This window comes from Poeciliopsis prolifica, unplaced genomic scaffold (assembly GCF_027474105.1).
Source record: "Poeciliopsis prolifica strain line A6 unplaced genomic scaffold, Auburn_PproV2 SCAFFOLD032, whole genome shotgun sequence".
Lineage (NCBI taxonomy): Eukaryota > Metazoa > Chordata > Actinopteri > Cyprinodontiformes > Poeciliidae > Poeciliopsis > Poeciliopsis prolifica.
In genome coordinates this window covers 6,363,027-6,381,654 of record NW_026562407.1, presented here as the reverse complement: position 1 = coordinate 6,381,654, position 18,628 = coordinate 6,363,027, and the positions used below count along the sequence as shown (strand labels likewise).

The 18,628-nt window shown below is 36.3% G+C and overlaps 1 protein-coding gene and 1 pseudogene across 1 annotated transcript; both read right to left on the bottom strand.

Moving 5' to 3' along the window:
• Positions 1-49: 49 nt before the first annotated feature.
• Positions 50-6,053, bottom strand: LOC129373264 (butyrophilin subfamily 3 member A3-like). Its single transcript, XM_055051123.1, has 10 exons — positions 5,900-6,053; positions 5,688-5,750; positions 4,274-4,645; positions 3,906-4,203; positions 3,737-3,813; positions 3,594-3,629; positions 2,825-2,851; positions 2,466-2,489; positions 2,316-2,360; positions 50-2,227 (listed from the first exon to the last, which is right to left on the bottom strand). The coding sequence occupies exons 1-10, from the start codon at positions 5,967-5,969 to the stop codon at positions 1,674-1,676; spliced, it is 1,566 nt and encodes a 521-aa protein (XP_054907098.1). The 5' UTR covers positions 5,970-6,053; the 3' UTR covers positions 50-1,673.
• Positions 6,054-10,949: 4,896 nt separating this feature from the next.
• On the bottom strand, positions 10,950-17,909 carry LOC129373260 (butyrophilin subfamily 3 member A2-like; annotated as a pseudogene).
• Positions 17,910-18,628: the final 719 nt, after the last annotated feature.

Sequence of the window (18,628 nt, the reverse complement as noted above, 5' to 3'; positions counted from 1 at the left end):
AAATGACAAACTTGTTTTTTGGGGGGTTTTGTTTTTGGTATTTATTAAAAAGTAAAAATTTGTTTTATACAATTTTCAGGTGTGGATAAGAATGGCAATATGTTGAATTTCAAGATTTTATTCCTTAGCAGGTGCATAAAAATAAAATCACTATCAACAAATTAGCCTAGTTTAGTAATTTATTTAAAAAAGAATAATCTAAAGCAATTATTTAATTTTCATAAGCAATGACATCAAATGAATATATCTGTCAAAAGAATATTACAGGCATTAATAATTTCAGTTAACATGTTTCTGTTCCTGCTTGGACACTGAGGGAAACCTACAGTTGTCCAGCAGACACTAACCAAACTCCTCCTCTAGGGGGAGCAATCTACCAAGGCACAATCCTGAAGAATCTGGCTGTTCTCAGGAAATTTATGAAAAGTTGGGTCGAAGGGAAAATCCTTCCAGAAGCAACAAACATAATCACAACATGTTGAGAGTTTGAAGGAAATGTACATGAACTTCAGCTGAAGACAAATCCAGAACATGAGCTTCAAAATGATTACATTCCTCGTGTTAAACTCCTCCTGGACCAAAGATGTCAGAATCATCTGCTGCACAGTGGTCCAATGTCTTTTCAATAAGTTGATTGAAGGAAGAGTGAAATTTCCACAGTGACTTGGGGTTGCATTTCATCTGCTGGTGTTGGTCCACTTTATTTTAGTCCAAAGTCAGATCAGTCCAAAGTACTTCAGGCTTCTCTCTGCTGCCACGCTGTGCAAAGATGTGATTACATTTTCCAGCAGGACTCGGCACCTGACCACTCTGGTGCCAAAAGTTCAAAGGCTATCTTTAATATTCACGGCGTGAACTTGCTTGGGTCACTGTTTCAGAGTTTAACATTTCAAACTGAGTTGATGAAATAAACTTTTAGACGATATTTAGACATTTAAGATGTACCTTTATGATCTAAACAAGAGCAATGTTTCCTAACCCTGGTCCTCGTGATAAAATGCCCTGTATGTTTTATGTATTTCTCTGCCTCAGGACAATTGATGCCAACTGGTGGCTGATTAACTGATGCTGTAATTATCTGAGATAATTGAAGAAAGGAAACCATGCAGGTCGGTGAGCCTTAAGGACACTGTCCTGCATGGGCTGGGACATACTGATCAAGTGGATTTCAAGATCAATAATTTTCTTTTTATGTCAGATTAGATTAGTTCACCACATCAAGCAGTAAATAAACTATTTAGACCAAGACATTTGATCTAAATACAGTTTAGATCTAACTCAGGTAAGATCTAAACAACTTAGATCCCTCAACAACTCAAGTAAGTTGATGGATCTAAGTTGGTTCAGACACTAGAAAATAATTGACATAGTCCTTGAACACATCACCACAAATCAAAAAACAGCTTCAGCATTGTGTTCAGTCATTTAACAGTGATTTAAAAAATGTGAATGTTCTCAAATGTCCAGGATATTATGGTAACTAGAATTCAAACCTGGAGAAGAATGGAGATTTGAACAAAAATCACCAACAAAACAGGATTTTTTAAAAAATTGTACAATGTGGTGTGTCTTATTTTTCTTCTTTTCTTTTTAAGGAGCAAAACATTCAGTTCTCATCCAGAGGAACTGGATGATTAATCCTCCTCTCCTTCTGTACTTTCTCCACAGGTTCATCAGTTATTTGACTGATCCTGCACAGGTCTTTGTATTATCTCCATAGGTAACACGTCACCTTTCCCAGGGTTAAAAAGTGGGAACAGTTTACCTGTGAATTCTGCTGCCAGAGATCCAATCAGACATTTCTCTTCCACATTATAGAAGGAGAGCTCTCTGTTGTCAAAGTCCAAATACACACCAACTGTTTTTGGTTTTGACTGGACATAAATGAATGTCGTTGGTTCGGTGCTAAACTGAACAGTATTCTCCCGGTTGGGGCAAGAAGACAAGAACCAGAAACCATTTTTTTTGGTTGGAGGGAAACTTTCATCATGAGGGATTTCATGTTTATCTGTAACTCCAATCCACCAGGACGTCTTGAGGTCGACTTCAGGTGCCATTAAGCAAACCTCCCAGTAGTGACGTCCAGAAGAGAAGCCAGGAGAACCTCTGACTGCAGTGAGACAAGTGACTCTGTCTCCATCAGGAAACTTTGCATGGATATTTTCTCTCAGTTTAGAACCTGTGATTATTATCAGCGTATTGTTTGTGCCCACCAGTTGAACATTATCTGTTAAAAATAAAAAATTGGATTATAATCAACACAATCACATAAAAAAACGCTAAATAAGAATAATATTAAGTAAATGTGAAATTACCATAATACTGGGAGGCTTCCCAGTGAGCTGTTGGCTGCCATGTTGCTGGACAGAAAAACCAATAGAAAAAAACATCCCAGAAATGTGATTTTCTATTATAAAGGTTTTGTTTAGACTCTAATACTGGCAACTTAAAATTCTGGGTCCTACCTGTAGGCAGAAGTTGTTCACTTTCTAAGGAAAAAATGCCAAATTAAATACATTTGTATATATTTATATCACAAAAATAAACATAGCATTAAAACCATCTACACTTTTACAGACATTTCTAGTTTGAAGGTGAGATTGCTGAGAGTCTGACTCACTGTAAAGATATGTAATAAGTTCATGTTTGTGATGTGTTCAATTCAAGCCTTCATTCATTTAGGGCAAATTAAAATAACCTGAAATGCACGTTCAGTGACCGTGCTGTGAATTGGCATTATATAAATACATTCTGTTGAACTGAAATGAATTAAACTGACAGGCATAGAGAAAGAAGTACAAATGAATGATGTCTTCTTTCTTACCTTCAGGCCTGCTCATTAGTTCAGCCGCTGAAAGGTAAAAACACAAACTTTAGGAATTTTAAATCCAGCATGACTTGTTGTCATAACTGTTTTATGCTTATTAATGTTACACAGTGACTTCTAGGATGGTCTGATGGATAAAGAGGTTCACATTTTGATATCTAGATGGACGATTCGGATTTAATGTACTAAAAGAAAAATGTTCTTATTTAGTTCTTCTTAGACATTTAAAGGAATTTGATTATTGAATTACCAGTTTCCTCATGACATTATGGAAAACTACTCTGGAAAAAACAGATCTAAACTTCTTTTTTTAATTCAATTCTTACAGGGTCAAGACAGAGATGACATTTTAAATCCCGGTATCAAAACAGACTTATTGTGGTAACCTAAATAAACCTAAATAAACCTTATTTTCACACTTAAAGCACATTTGTGGCAGTTAAGTCTGTACAGTATGATCACAAGGTTGTGGACTATATCTACAATATTACTTCATAATATTTTCAAACTTTCAATGTATTTATCAATGCTCTAATCTTATGACTTCTAAATATAATAAGTTACAACAGCTTTTATTTAGGAAAAGTAGTAACTGACACTTGACATAGTTAAATCTCATTAAGTCTCATCAATCTGTTCAAATAGTTATTTCAAAGATTTATTTTGTTACATTTGTACTTAAGTCAGAAAACCACAAAACAAAACTAAATGATTGCCCCTTTAATAGAAAAACAATGACATTTTAGGTCTGTTGTGTTTTATTTACCCCCAGCTGTGTCGTCTCCAGATTTTGCCTTGTTAGCTGAAATTAAAATAAATAGAACAAGGTTTGAAGTTATTGCTCAATAAAATGTCACCATTCTTTAAATTTCATACGTGCATTCTCTTTGCCTTAAATCAAACATTGACCTTTCTTTCTGAAGTACAGAACAGCTCCGACAACAACTACAGCTGCCGCAAGGATCCCAAAGGCCACCCATCCAGCGAAGAGCAATATTGTATCTAAATAAAGAGCAAATACTGTTCAAATAAACTTATTTTTCATAAAAGACTAATAAAAGAAACTTGAGGGTGAAACCACGTACCTTCTTGTGATGATGGAGGATTTTCCAAACACATTCTGGCCTCTTTTGGTGCCTCATTGACGAGCCCAACAGAGCAGGAGACGTCACAAGGACTGGAGACCAGAACCCAACTATGGACTGAATAAAAACCAGCAGAGTTTTTGCTGATCGACACATCAGCAGGTGTGAGAGCCTTTTTGTTGTCTGACCAGTGCAGCTCAGGCTTTGGATACCAGCCAGCAGATTGGCAGCTCATATTAACTTTGTTATCGTCTTTCATCACTGCTGACAGGAGAGGTTGGCCTCCAGTTTCTGGAATAAGAAGAGGATGATCATTCAATGTTGACATCATTCTGTTTGGTTTTGATCTCATGGTTCTCACCTGTCACACTGAGAATAATAGTTGCACTGTCATAATCATCAGAACTGCTGACAGAACATATATATTTTCCTGCATCTTCAATTGTGACGTTTTCCAGCTTCAGGCTGACATCACCTGACTTTAATCCTCCTGATGTTTTTTCCTTTAAGCCCAATGAGACTCGGCCAGCGTATGAAGCTTGTTGGGATGAGTAGTCGAAAGCCTTGTCCTTATAAAGCAGGACTGGAGAACCAAACTCATGACTCCAGTGATTCCAGCGAACCTCCATATCCTCTGCACTCTGAGACGGGGTGAGCCAGCAGGGTAAGATGGCTGTTTGACCTCTCTGGACTGAGACAGGAGACTTTACTGAAACTGTGAAAGTCTCTGAAACTGAAAAGAAAAGAAAATCATAATCAGAGTCATCTTTTCATTTTGTTGTGGTTTTAGATTAAGTATGTTCAGTGTTTCAAAGTAAAAGGTTCCCTTGATTCCAAGTCTGTCTTAGATTTTTCAGTAGATTAAATTCTTTATATTAAATAATTTTGCAAACAATAAATAATGATAGTTGCTGTTCCATAAACGGTAAACATAAAAAAGGAACCGTTAAAATATTTTTTTTGTGAACCAGTAGCATGTACAACATGGTTGTGAAATGATATTTATGCTGTTGGTAGAAATTTTTTCAATACTGCTGGTTCCAAAAGATCACAATAGTTTATTTAGTCATGATTTCTATGTTTTTATATTAACAAAAACACACTTTTTTATTGTAATGTTCGGATTTTTATTTCATGAATGAATGCAGAAGCCTTTCTTAAGGACCCCTGGTAATAATATTAGCTGCCATGTAACATGCAGTGCATGTCAAAACCTCCAAAGCACCGAAGATAAAATAGAAAGAGAAATTAATTTAATCAAAGTATATCAATTAATGTGTGTGTGTGTGTGTGTGTGTGTGTGTGTGTGTGTGTGTGTGTGTGTGTGTGTGTGTGTGTGTGTGTGTGTGTGTGTGTGTGTGTGTGTATTCCATATTAAGTCCAGTGCACACTAGTTTATTTTTTGTTGCCAATACAAAAATACATGAATATAGTATAAAATTTAACCATCACGATCAGAGATGTATGGCGTTTATAACAGGTGTTTCAATGAGCTAATCTTCTGACTGTTGATTGAAGTTCAGGGCCACAAAACCATATTTTGCTAAGGACCCCATGCAGAAGTTGGCCAATTCTGATTAGGATCAGAATCAAGTTTGAGTGTACAAACAAAGAAATTTGACTTTAGTCCTATAAATGCTCCAAAAAATTAAGATCTGGTGATCAAGCCAAGAGTTTCTCTGGAGAAGAAAGTCACTTTAAACCAATAAATGAAGTCATGCAGACGAGGACTCTCAGGGGAATCCTGCGCTATAAATGATGATGTCAGGACTCACCTGGAGCAGCAGAGCCGGATGAAGAAAGGAGAACCAGAAAGCAAAAATAAATCATCTGATTACCTGGGATAGAAAAAATATTAATGAGAAACTGTCTGAGCTATAAGAGAACAAACATTTGCTTTTCTCTCTGTAAGAGAAAAACAAACAAGATTGGAAACTCTTGACATGATGAGATCAGATTTACAGAATGAAATCTGGATCATATTTACCTGTTAAAGCAGCGATTGTAACTCTTTGCTTCCCCATTGGGCTCCAGTGAGTCAAAGGTGACATGAACATAACCACTGAAAAACGGTGATGATTCCTGCTGACGAGTTTTAGACGTGAATCAAGTCCAGGAGGGAAGATCTGATACCTGCTCGCTTCTGTTGCCCGGTTAGAAATAAACAAGACGTGAAACAGACGGAAAGACACGCCTACGTTTTACTTTCGATTTCAGTATGAAAATATGTAACCAAACCTGTTGAGCTACTATTCATAAAATATCTCAAAGAAAATGGGGCTTGAATGCCTGTGACTGAAAAACTTTCAATAAGGTTTACAGCTTCATTACTTTTCCAGTAGCTTGTTTAAGAGATAATGTTATTTTATTAAGTAAGTAATCATTCATCATTTAATTCAGTCATTAATAAACAGAAGAAAAGACACAAAACCTCTAAAGATTTCACAAAGATATTTTTCTCACTCAGATTAAGCTGTGTAGAAACAATGGGAGGAGAGAATCTATAGCAGATGTTTACTCAAAACAAAACAAAGAAATAAACAACAAACACAATGGGTGAATTAAAAAGGCTTTATGTTATATTGGCAACATCTCTAAAGTCAGACATGAGCAGCACTACTTAAACATTATTTTAATATGAAAGAAAGAAAGGAATCAAAAAAATTACTGAAGTAGAGAGACTCAAGAACAGAGAACTGAAATTACAAATTTGTGTGCAAATTTTGGTATTTTAAAGGATAAAGTAAAAATGAGTGAGATTAACTAACAATGTCAAAACAAAATAATTTATTCAGGCAGAAAAAACTGCCTGCCTTTGGAAACCAAGACTCAGAGAAGTTAATATGTACAAGAAAATACTGTGCAAACCATTGTCAGTGATAAGTGTTTATGGCATATCCACTTGACCTCTCAATGGGTCAAAAGGCTCTGCAGACTGAGTAACATTAGAAACAGGAAGCCTGTGTGCAAACCAGAAGTCTGACTTTACTATAAACAGCAGGTGTGTTTCTGTGTTTGATGCATTTTCTGTTAAAATATGTTCCTCCTTCATTTGTGAAGTTATTATAGGCTGGTAGTCAGAAACTGTACTCAGACAAGAGCAGCTCTACTCCAAATTAAAATGTCTGAAATAGAAGAAAAGAGTTGTAAAACTATTGAAGTATCTTTTTAAGCCATTTGTTCTAGAGCGTCTCTTGGAACCAATGCTATTGGCTCTGAATTCAGTTTACACTTTCATTATGTCTTGTTTATTGAAGTGAATGATAAAAATATGAAGAAACACATGACATATTGTCAATTTAAAAATTTACATTTAACAAACCAAAAACAACCTGGAACTTCCTCCTCTTTCTGGTGACCAGCTTGGTCACACAATGCTATCAAATGGCATCCCAGTCTTAACATGCATGTAGATCTTCCTTACAAATGTGACACCATTTAACAGAAAAAAAAAAGGTTTCCAAGGGTAAAATTTCTGTTGTCGACAAGCATTTTTACAACAAAGACATAGCCATTATCATACAACATATCTTCTCTTTTTGTCAAGAATACTTTATTACTTTTCTCACAACAGGGACTCTTAGTTGTTGAATGCGACAACAAATGTCAAGTCCATTGCAAAATGCACTCCAGTCAACAGGGGGCGATGTTCCTCTACAATGATTCTTTGTTTTAACTCACACCTGCACATTTGGAGTTGATTTACAGGCTTAAACAAGACCAAAGCAGTTTTCATTTAAGAGCAACATTTATTATTCTGCTTCCCTTCATACTTCTACACTCAGTAAAAATGTCCTGCTTGTTTGTAAATATGCTTAAAATTGAAACATTATTCTGAAACCTTTAACTGTCAGGAGTTGAAATTACTGATAGTGACCCGTTTGGTGTTCTTTGGTCCTCATGATGCTGTTTGTTCTCCAACAAAACTCTAAGGGCTTGTTGTAAAAACTGCATTTAAAGTATCGAGATTGCGTTATTCAACAGACTCATGGTTCACTTCGACATAAAAAAAGAACAAAGACACGACACACAGCAACACGTAAAAAAGCAACCTGAAGCTTCTGCATGCCAGCTCTTTAAAATGAGCACCACAAAGGGGCTGTGCACGGGGATGTACAGTAAACTTTGAACAGACTTATTTTTACCTCATCAGTACATATATGAAATTTTCTCCCCGGAATTTGCATGGGCGAACGGTATCTGACATAAATATCATCATTATGTCACAAACATTTAACCTTTGTCCCAACAGAGAAAAAATAAAAATAAAAAATCAGGAAAATAAAGTTCTTTGTCTGCCTTAGTCCTTCGTAACAATTTTCTTAACATCGTCCTGCACATCAAATCTCAGCCCATAATCACAGCAGATATTCAGTAACTGCTGAAATCGAGCACTGCTGGGTGAGAGGAAGTCAGGTCATCAGCATACATAGGGTGACTGACCAAAGGATCACCGGGCAGACATCCACTTTTACAGAGGTTCTTTTCTTTTCACAGGTCCTTTGTGTACAAGTTAAACAGGGCAGGTGAAAGAAACCCATCCTGACACGCACCATTACTCCCAGCAAAACAGACAGAGCTGCAATTACCTCATTTTTCATGCATTTTCTGGTTACAATACAAGAAAATTAAAATTGCTATAATACTATCTGGAATCTTCAGTCTCTTTTTTTTACTGTGTTGATTCATTGCTTTTGTCTTGTCAAAAAAAACACTTAATGGATTCATAAAATTCTGAATTGAAAATATGAATTTTTAGAAATTAGATAGCAAATAAATGCCTAGTTTGACCTTTAACTTTGTGCTCAGTGAATGTCTCAGACAACAGGGAACGGAGGTTGAGGTGCCAGAGATACCATCATGGGAGGACAAGCCCCTACATGGGATGTACCACCAGCAAATAACCCAAGTGGCTGATATCAGTAAATCCTACCAATGGCTGGAAAAAGCTGGACTCAAGGACAACACAGAGGCCCTCATCCTGGCCGCCCAGGAACAGGCCCTAAACACCAGAGCAATAGAGGCCCAGATCTACCACACCAGACAAGACCCAAGGTGTAGGTTGTGCAAGGAGGCCCCTGAGACAGTCCAGCACATCACAGCAGGGTGCAAGATACTGGCAGGGAAAGCGTACATGGAGCGACATAACCAAGTGGCAGGCATAGTGTACAGAAACATCTGTGCAGAATATGGACTGGAAACCCCGAGATCAAAGTGGGAAACACCCCCAAAGGTGGTGGAGAACGCCAGAGCTAAGATCCTGTGGGACTTCCAGATCCAGACAGACAGAATGGTAAGGGCGAACCAACCAGACATTGTCGTAGTGGATAAACATCAGAGGAAAGCCGTTGGTTGATGTAGCAATACCAAGTGATTGCAACATCAGGAAAAAGGAGCACGAGAAACTGGAGAAATACCAGGGCCTCAGGGAAGAACTGGAGAGGGCCTGGAAGGTGAAGACCACAGTGGTGCCTGTGGTCATCGGGGCCCTCGGGGCAGTAACCCCCAAACTGGAGCAGTGGCTACAACAGATCCCAGGAACAACATCAGACATCTCAGTCCAGAAATGTGCAGAAGGGAATTTTTAAAAAAATTTTATATATGTATATATATCTCTAAGAAAATGGTGCTTGTTTTGCACACTCGGACAAAAGTGGTGTCGAGTCCTGCGGTGGTTGTAAATGTTCTTTCCTTCCCTTTCTTTCTGAAAATACAAGCATTGCTAAATCAGACGTACGTCACTCTGTCAACATGTTTACGTCCTTCAACACAAAAACTTCGCTTGTCTGAACGACTGAAATAATCACATTTCCATGAATGCAGCAACGTACACGTTGTCTCACAACTTCATGTCACAGACATACAATGCATTTTGGTGACTTCTTCCACTTCTTCGGCTTACGTGGAAAAGCAAACAACTTTCAGAAGTCAGACGTGCGTCACACTGTGGCTGCGACGTTCTGCTGAGTTTACGCTCAGCACAGAAACTGAGGACGCAGGGCTGCCCTGAGTGCCTGTTCAAAACTGATCCCGTTCTAAACTCATTCCGCTCTCAGACAGAAGTTATCCGCATGTGTATGAATGTTCAGTTTAACGTGGACAGTGAAACACCGTGCTTTATAATAACAAAACAAAAATATTCATAGGAAGAGAGAAGAAGCATATTTTAATGGAAAGAGGGGATTCCTTGATCTAAAGTCTCCAGCAACTGGTCCCCCAACACTTGGATGCCTGTGACTGAAAAACGTTCATTAAAGTTTCACAGCTTCATTACTTTTCCAGTAGCTTCTTTAAAAGAAAGTTATAAATGTTAAATAATGTTATTTTATAAAGTAAGTACCGTAAGCATTCATCAGTTAACTGAGTCATAAACAGAAGAAAAAACACAAAAACTCTGAAGATTTCACAAATATATTTTTTCCTAGTCCCTAATTGGGTCCGGAGGTGCTGGTGCCTATCTCCAGCTAGGTTCTGGGTGAGAGGCGGTGTACGTCTTGGACAGGTCGCCAGTCTGTTGCAGGGCAACACACACACACACACACACACACACACACACACACACACACACACACACACACACACACACACACACACACACACACACACACACACACACACACACACACCTAGGGAAAATTTAATGAGACCAATTAACTTGAGAGTCATGTTTTTGGACAGTGGGAAGAAGCCAGAGTACCCAGAGAGAACCCACACATGCGCAGGGAGAACATGCAAACTTTGTGCAGAGACCCCAGGCCGGGAATCAAACCCAGGACCTTCTTGCTGCAAGGCAACAGTGCTATCACCTGCGTCACTGTGGAGCCCCCACTCCAGATCATAGGATTGAAATTACAAAATTGTGTGCAAATTTTGGTACTTTAAAGGATGAAGTAAAAAAAAAAAGAATGAGAATAGCTAACAATATCACTACAAAATAATTTATTCAGGCAGAAGAAACTGCCTGAATCCATATTTCTTTGGAAACCAAAACTCACAGAATATGTACATGAAAATACTGTGCAAACCACTGTCAGTGATAAGTGTTTTAATTTCCTTTATTAAAAAATGCATCCAGGTTAATACGTCTTCTCACAAAATGTCCTGAAATCTTCAGTTAGAAACACAAAACACTGAAAACGTGAAGGAGCATTGAAACCATATATATTCATCATCTATTCCTTCAAATTCAAATCTATTATCAATCAGTACAGACATGCACAAAACACACACACAATATTCCACCACAGTGTCATACTTTTAATGTATTTTATGCTAATTACAGTAAATTAGCAGATCTCAAGACTTTCATGAAAGTTTGATTGATTGAATCCCCACTTTTATTATTTGCTACTTTGTGATGTACCAAGGTCTGTAAATATTTATCAAGACTTGTAGACTTCATGTTACTGAGCTGCCATAAAATAAATAATTCATGCTGTCTCATTCTTGTGGCTAAAATGTTTCAGCTATTAAAGTTTATGCATGTTCTCCCAATGCATTAAAGCCTAACACACTCTGACGCAGTGATAGGATCTACTAGATTAGCTTCTGAGTTGCCCAGAAATATATACTGTGTTTCTGTTGAACATCATATAAAACATCACTTTGTCAGCTAATCCAAAGGACATACATTTTGTAGTTTGTAATGAGAATAGGCAGCTTTGTAGCTTCAAAATATAACATAACAAAAATAATAAAAATATTTATGACAATAGATATAAATGGCTGTATTAGTATCTCTTGACAAAAGGAAAATAGATTAGTCAGTTTTACAACAGGTATCACAGTCAATTGATGTGAACTTAGAAAAATTACTTGAAACAGAGTAGGTCAGGTTAACTATGAGTAAATATTCACTAACCTGTACCACACATATAAACATTATTTATGAATCTACACATGTACCAAAGATAACACAGGTCTGTACATTTATTTTACTGATCCAGTAGAGAAGTATTAATATTCAGAAAAAGTAACATGTGATTCTAGTGATTAGTTCACTGATTGATTGACTCAGTTATAAAAATAGGCTTTAAAGGAGTGCAAAATTAGAGTTAGACAGTTGACCCTAAAAGAGAATTCATGACTTACATTTGTAAAAACATAAAGGAAATAATAAAACTTTCTTTGGATCTGGAAGTTTTATTTTCTGTAGTCGGGTTTATCAGAATTGCCTTTAACTGCAGGTACAACAGAGAATGTATGTGAAATGATGGAAGATATTTAATGAAACATACTCTCGTTGTGTGACTCACCCACTGATCAAAGCTCCAGCATCAGTGAGTTTGGACAGAAACACAACTTACATTTTGTGTAGATATTTAATATTTCTCAAGAGAAACTGTTACCATTGATGCTGATCTTAAATTTAAGAAAATCAAAGCTTATAATAAATACTTTGTTGTACTTTCTTAAACTTTTGAGTACAAGTACATTTTTATTTAAATACATTTTTTTCTGATTATTAACTTTTACTTTGGACTTTTCTGCATGCATTACAACATTTCACTGTGCATCCCCCTTACCCTCTTCTTCTTCTCTTTCTTCATTTGTGCCACTTTTAATTTTCTTCCTCTGCATTCTCAGCCTTACCTGATCAATCCTCCTCCACATTTTGTAGTTTCTCCACATTTTCAGTGTTATTTGGCTGATCCTGCTCAGGTCTTTGTATTATCTTCATAGCTGACACGTCACCTTTCCCAGGGTTAAAAAGTGGGAACAGTTCACCTGTGAATTCTGCTGCCAGAGATCCAATCAGACATTTCTCTTCCACATTATAGAAGGAGAGCTCTCTGTTGTCAAAGTCCAAATACACACCGACTGTTTTTGGTTTTGACTGGACATAAATGAACGTCTCTGGTTTGGTGCTAAACTGAACAGTATTCTCCCGGTTGGGGCAAGAAGACAAGAACCAGAAACCATTTTTTGTGGTTGGAGGGAAACTTTCATCATGAGGGATTTCATGTTTATCTGTAACTCCAATCCACCAGGACTTCTTGAGGTCGACTTTAGGTGACCTTTTTAAGCAAACCTCCCAGTAGTGTCGTCCAGAAGAGAAGCCAGGAGAACCTCTGACTGCAGTGAGACAAGTGACTCTGTCTCCATCAGGAAACGTTGCATGAATATTTGCTCTCAGTGTAGAATCCAAGATTTTTATTAGCTCATTGCCTGTGTCCACCAGTTGAATATTCTCTGTAAAATGTTGAAAATTTGAATAAAATCAATATAATAACAAAGAAAAATGCTAAATAAGAATAATATTAAATAAATGTAAAATTACCATAATACTTGGATGCTTCCAATAAAACTACTGGATGCCGTGTTGCTGCACAGAAAAGCAAGAAAAGAAAAAATATCTTAGAAATGTGATTTTGTATTATGAAGTTTTGTTTTGATTATATTTACATCAGCAGCTTCTAATAATATGTTCTACCTGTTGACAGAAGTGGTTCATTCTCTGAAGAAAGACATAAAAATACATAATAATTTAGTTGTCATATGAACAACAAGAACTTTAACATAAACTCCACCAGATTAAACATTAAGCTATGTTTGCATTTTTCACAGCATTTTTAGTGCTATGAAAATATGAACACAGCACTATAAAGATATGAGATAACTTTATATTTCTATTGCTCTCCTCTCATGTCTTCAAACATTGAGAGTAAATCAAAAACACTAAGCCTCCTTAAAAACACTAAGCCTCCTTAAATGCTGAATTGACTGAAATAGAAAAATAAGTAAATATGAATTACGTCTTCTTTCTTACCCTCAGGACTGCTCATGAGTTCAGCCACTGAAAGACAAAAATAAAACTTTAGGAAGTGAGTCCAACCAGTCAGTTATTCTCATATCTGTTGTTTGTGTGATGATGCTTCACAGAGACATTTGTGTTGGACATTGAGGTCCAAATTTGACAGCAATGTGGACAATTTAGTTTTCATTTACTGAAATTTAATTTTCTTCATTATTTCTTTAGTTGTAGATATTTAAAAGTATTCTAATGTTGAATTGAAGATTCATCATTATATTACAAATAAAATGTACTAGTTAGATGTGTTTGTTTGCATCAGTTTTTATTTGGGAAAAAGAGAGTAAAGGAATTCCATAACTTTAACAATCTTTCCAAAAATGTAAAAAAAAAAAACATGTATTATTTTTCCTAACGTTTCCAGTGATGCACTACACAGCATTGTTTTAAAATGCAAAATCTTCCTCTGAAACAAACTGAAGTTAGATTCTGTGATGTGATCAGTGAATGAGGGACTCAAGTACTTTTGCAAGGGACTGTGATAATAAACCTCACAAGATTTTGCTCTGTATTAAATTTACAAAACAATTAAATAAGTCTGAAAACTGCACAAAATGTAAAACTATGTCGTCCCTTAAACTTAAGCAATATGACATTATGGAGAAGTTTGTGAAATACTTCTAAGAAAATATTTTAAGGAGTCTGAAGTGTTTCTTACCATCAGTTGTGTCATTTCCTGGTTTGGACTTGTTAGCTGAAATGAAAACATATCCCACAGTATAAAATCAGTACTCATTAAAATCTTGCTCTCTGATGTAAATTAAACATTTACCTTTCTTCCTGTAGTAAAGGAAGCACATGGCTCCAAGTGCTGCTAATACAGCTACCAGAAGTATCACAAAGGCCACCCATCCAGCTGAGGATCCTGACTCTGAATAATACATAACAAACATGTTCTAGTAAACATCTTTCTCATTGAAAACTAAAAATAAATACATTGTCTTAGGGCTGTCCTTCTACAGGACAGATGAGAAGTTTTGAACTTCAAAAAAGTCAAGGTCATGTGTGGTTTGGACTTTTCAGTCTGTGACACTAAGTACTACTGGCTAAAAACTGAAAAATACAAATTCAGAACTTGTAAAATATAATTGCCAAAATGATTGCACTCCAAACAGTCCTTTGCGATATGAACATTGTGCACACTAATAATATGTTGGCAATATATTTGATATACTCCACAGCCCTAGAATATGAAACCACGTACCTTCTTGTATTGGTGGAGGATTTTCCAAACACATTCTGGCCTCTTTTGGTGCCTCATTGATGAGCCCAACAGAGCAGGAGACCTCAGAGGGATCGGAGACCAGAACCCAACTATGGACTGAATAAAAACCAGCAGAGTTTTTGCTGAATGACACATTATCAGGTCTGAGAGCCTTTTTGTTGTCTGACCAGCGCAGCTCAGGTTGTGGATACCAGCCAGCAGATTGGCAGCTCATATTAACTTTGTTATCGTCTTTCATCACCGCTGACAGGAAAGGTTGGCCTCCAGTTTCTGGAATAAGAAGAGGATGATCATTCGATGTAGACATCATTCTGTTTGGTTTCGTTCTCATGGTTCTCACCTGTCACACTCAGACTAATAGTTGCACTGTCATAATCGTCAGAACTGCTGACAGAGCATATATATTTCCCTGCATCTTCAATTGTGACGTTTTCCAGCTTCAGGCTGACATCACCTGACTTTAATCCTCCTGATTTTTTTCTTTAAGCCGATTGAGACTCGGCCAGCGTATGAAGCTTGTTGGGATGAGTAGTCGAAAGCCTTGTCCTTATAAAGCAGGACTGGAGAACCAAACTCATGACTCCAGTGATTCCAGCGAACCTCCATATCCTCTGCACTCTGAGAGAAAGTGAGCCAGCAGGGTAAGATGGCTGTTTGACCTCTCTGGACTGAGACAGGAGACTTTACTGAAACTGTGAAAGTCTCTGAAACTGAAAAGAAAAGAAAATCATAATCAGAGTCATCTTTTCATTTTGTTGTGGTTTTAGATTAAGTATGTTCAGTGTTTCAAAGTAAAAAGTTCCCTTGATTTCAAGTCTCTTAGGTTTTTTAATAGATCAAATGCTTTATATTAAATAATTTCCCAAACAATAAATAATGATAGTTGCTGTTCAATAAACGGTAAACATAAAAAATAAACCATTAAAATATTTTTTTGTAAACCAATAACATGTACATCGTGGTTGTGAAATGATATTTTTGCTGTTTGTACAAAAATTTTTTCAATACAGCTGGTTCCAAATGATCACAATAGTTTAGTTTGTAATAATTTCTATGTTTTTATATTAACAAAAACACACAATTTTATTGTTCTGATTCAGTTATTTCTTTCATAATTTTTATGTCATGAATGAATGTAGAAGCCATTCTTTATACAGGCAAGAAGAAATAAGTTATTTTTCATAAGGAGCCCTGGTGGTAATATTTGATGCCATGTAACATGCAGTGCATGTCAATACGAGCACAAACTCTGGTCGACATAGGAACGTGACTCAGACAGGAACAGCAAAGACAAAAGACTAGGATCCTGCAGGGAGCAGGTGACACAGGAGCAGGTGACACAGGTGAGGTTAAATACACCAGGGATTAATCCTGGTGTATTTAGGGACAGCTGGGGACATTTTAGGGGTTGCAAAGACAACACAAAATAAACTGGAAAACATGCAAAACTCAAATCTTCACAGCATCTTTTTGTTTAAATGAAACTGAGTTTTAATTTTAAGTGATTTGATTCTCGTTGTTGGCCCTATATCTTTTGGATTTTTTAAAATAATTATTATTTTTCAAAATGTCATGTTTGATAATGTTTGATAACAATAAAACTTCACAATGATTGACAGGCTACATGGCAATCTCATTGAAATATAGAGATGAGTTAGTCTAAGCGGTAGTTGTTGATATGTTGCTTGCTGCTGAGCATGATAACAAAAGTGGCTAAAACAAACAACTTTTTTACATCAATTTATAACTTATGTGAAATGTGGGCAGAAGAACTGGTAAAATTATTTGAAGGATTTGAGAAAGATTCAGCTGGTTCTGAATTTATTTTTTAAATATTGGAAATACACCTAAGAAAAATTAATTTCATCAAAAAATGTCAATTAATGTGTGTGTGTGTATGTGTGTGTGTGTGTGTGTAAAATCAATCTTAAGTCCAGTGCACACTAGTTCATTTTTTATTGCCAATACAAAAATACAAAAAATACAAAAAATAGGATAAAATTTAACCATCACGATCAGAGATGTATGGCGTTTATAACAGGTGTTTCAATGAGATAATCTTCTGACTGTTGATTGAAATTCAGGGCCCCAAAACCATATTTTGCTAAGGGCCCCCTGGAGAAGTTGGCCAATTCTGATTAGGATCAGAATCAAGTTTGAGTGTACAAACAAAGAAATTTGACTTTAGTCCTATAAATGCTTGAAAAAATTAAGATCTGGTGATCAAGCCAAGGGTTTGTCTGGAGAAGAAAGTCACTTTAAACCAATAAATGAAGTCATGCAGACGAGGACTCTCAGGGGAATCCTGCGCTATAAATGATGACGTCAGGACTCACCTGGAGCAGCGGAGCCGGATGAAGAAAGGAGAACCAGAAAGCAAAAATAAATCATCTGATTACCTGGGATAGAAAAAATATTTATGAGAAACTGTCTGAGCTATAAGAGAACAAACATTAGTTTTTCTCTCTGTAAGAGAAAAACAAACAAGATTGGCAACTCTTGACATGATGAGATCAGATTTACAGAATGAAATCTGGATCATATTTACCTGTTAAAGCAGCGATTGTAACTCTTTGCTTCCCCATTGGGCTCCAGTGAGTCAAAGGTGACATGAACATAACCACTGAAAAACGGTGATGATTCCTGCTGACGAGTTTTAGACGTGAATCAAGTCCAGGAGGGAAGATCTGATACCTGCTCGCTTCTGTTGCCCGGTTAGAAATAAATAAGACGCAAAAGAGACGTGAAGACACGGATACTTTTACTTTCGATTCCAGTATGAAAATATGTAACCAAACCTGTTGAGCTACTATTCATAAAAAATCTCAAAGAAAATGGGGCTTGAATGCCTGTGACTGAAAAACTTTCAATAAGGTTTACAGCTTCATTACTTTTCCAGTAGCTTGTTTAAAAGATAATGTTATTTTATTAAGTAAGTAAGCATTCATCAGTTAATTCAGTCATTAATAAACAGAAGACACAGAAACTCTGAAGATTTCACAAAGATATTTTTCTCACTCAGATTAAGCTGTGTAGAAACAATGGGAGGAGAGAATCTATAGCAGATGTTTACTCAAAACAAAACAAAGAAATAAACAACAAACACAATGGGTGAATAAAAAAGACTATGTTATATTGGCAACATCTCTAAATTCAGACATGAAAACACAACAGATGTATTATAGTCAGAGCTGGCAAGGTCAGACAAAAATGTTCACTCAAGTAGGAGCAGCACTACGTAAACATTATTTTAATGTAAATAAAAAAGTAATCAAAAAAATTACTGAAGTAGAGAGACTCAAGAACAGAGAACTGAAATTACAAATTTGTGTGCAAATTTTACTACTTTAGACGATAAGATTATACAATCTGGAATCTCCAGTCTCTACTGTGCTGATTCATTGTTTTGTCTTCTTTAAAAAAAACATACGAACTTCATAAACAAATATTTCAACATTTTTAAAGAATTTAGTTCTGTTTTGTATTATTGGTCTTCTTAAACAGCTCTTATATTTTAACAATGTGATCAATCTTCTGGTCTCCAATATGTCTGATCTTTCTCTCCAACTGAACTCAGAAGAAGAATCCTCAAATGAAACTTAGTTTAACTAATCATACTTTGAAATAAGTAGGTTGCATGCTTTATAAAATATATTTTTGATTAGTCTTCAAGAATAATT

Excerpts from the sequence above, each read along its gene's own strand:
- LOC129373264 (XM_055051123.1), bottom strand. The coding sequence starts at position 5,969 with ATGTTCATGTCACCTTTGACTCACTGGAGCCCAATGGGGAAGCAAAGA. Across the intron at positions 2,490-2,824 it reads ACTAATGAGCAGGCCTGAAG|AAAGTGAACAACTTCTGCCT; the intron begins GTAAGAAAGAAG and ends TTTTTTCCTTAG. Across the intron at positions 2,361-2,465 it reads TGAACAACTTCTGCCTACAG|CAACATGGCAGCCAACAGCT; the intron begins GTAGGACCCAGA and ends TTTTCTGTCCAG.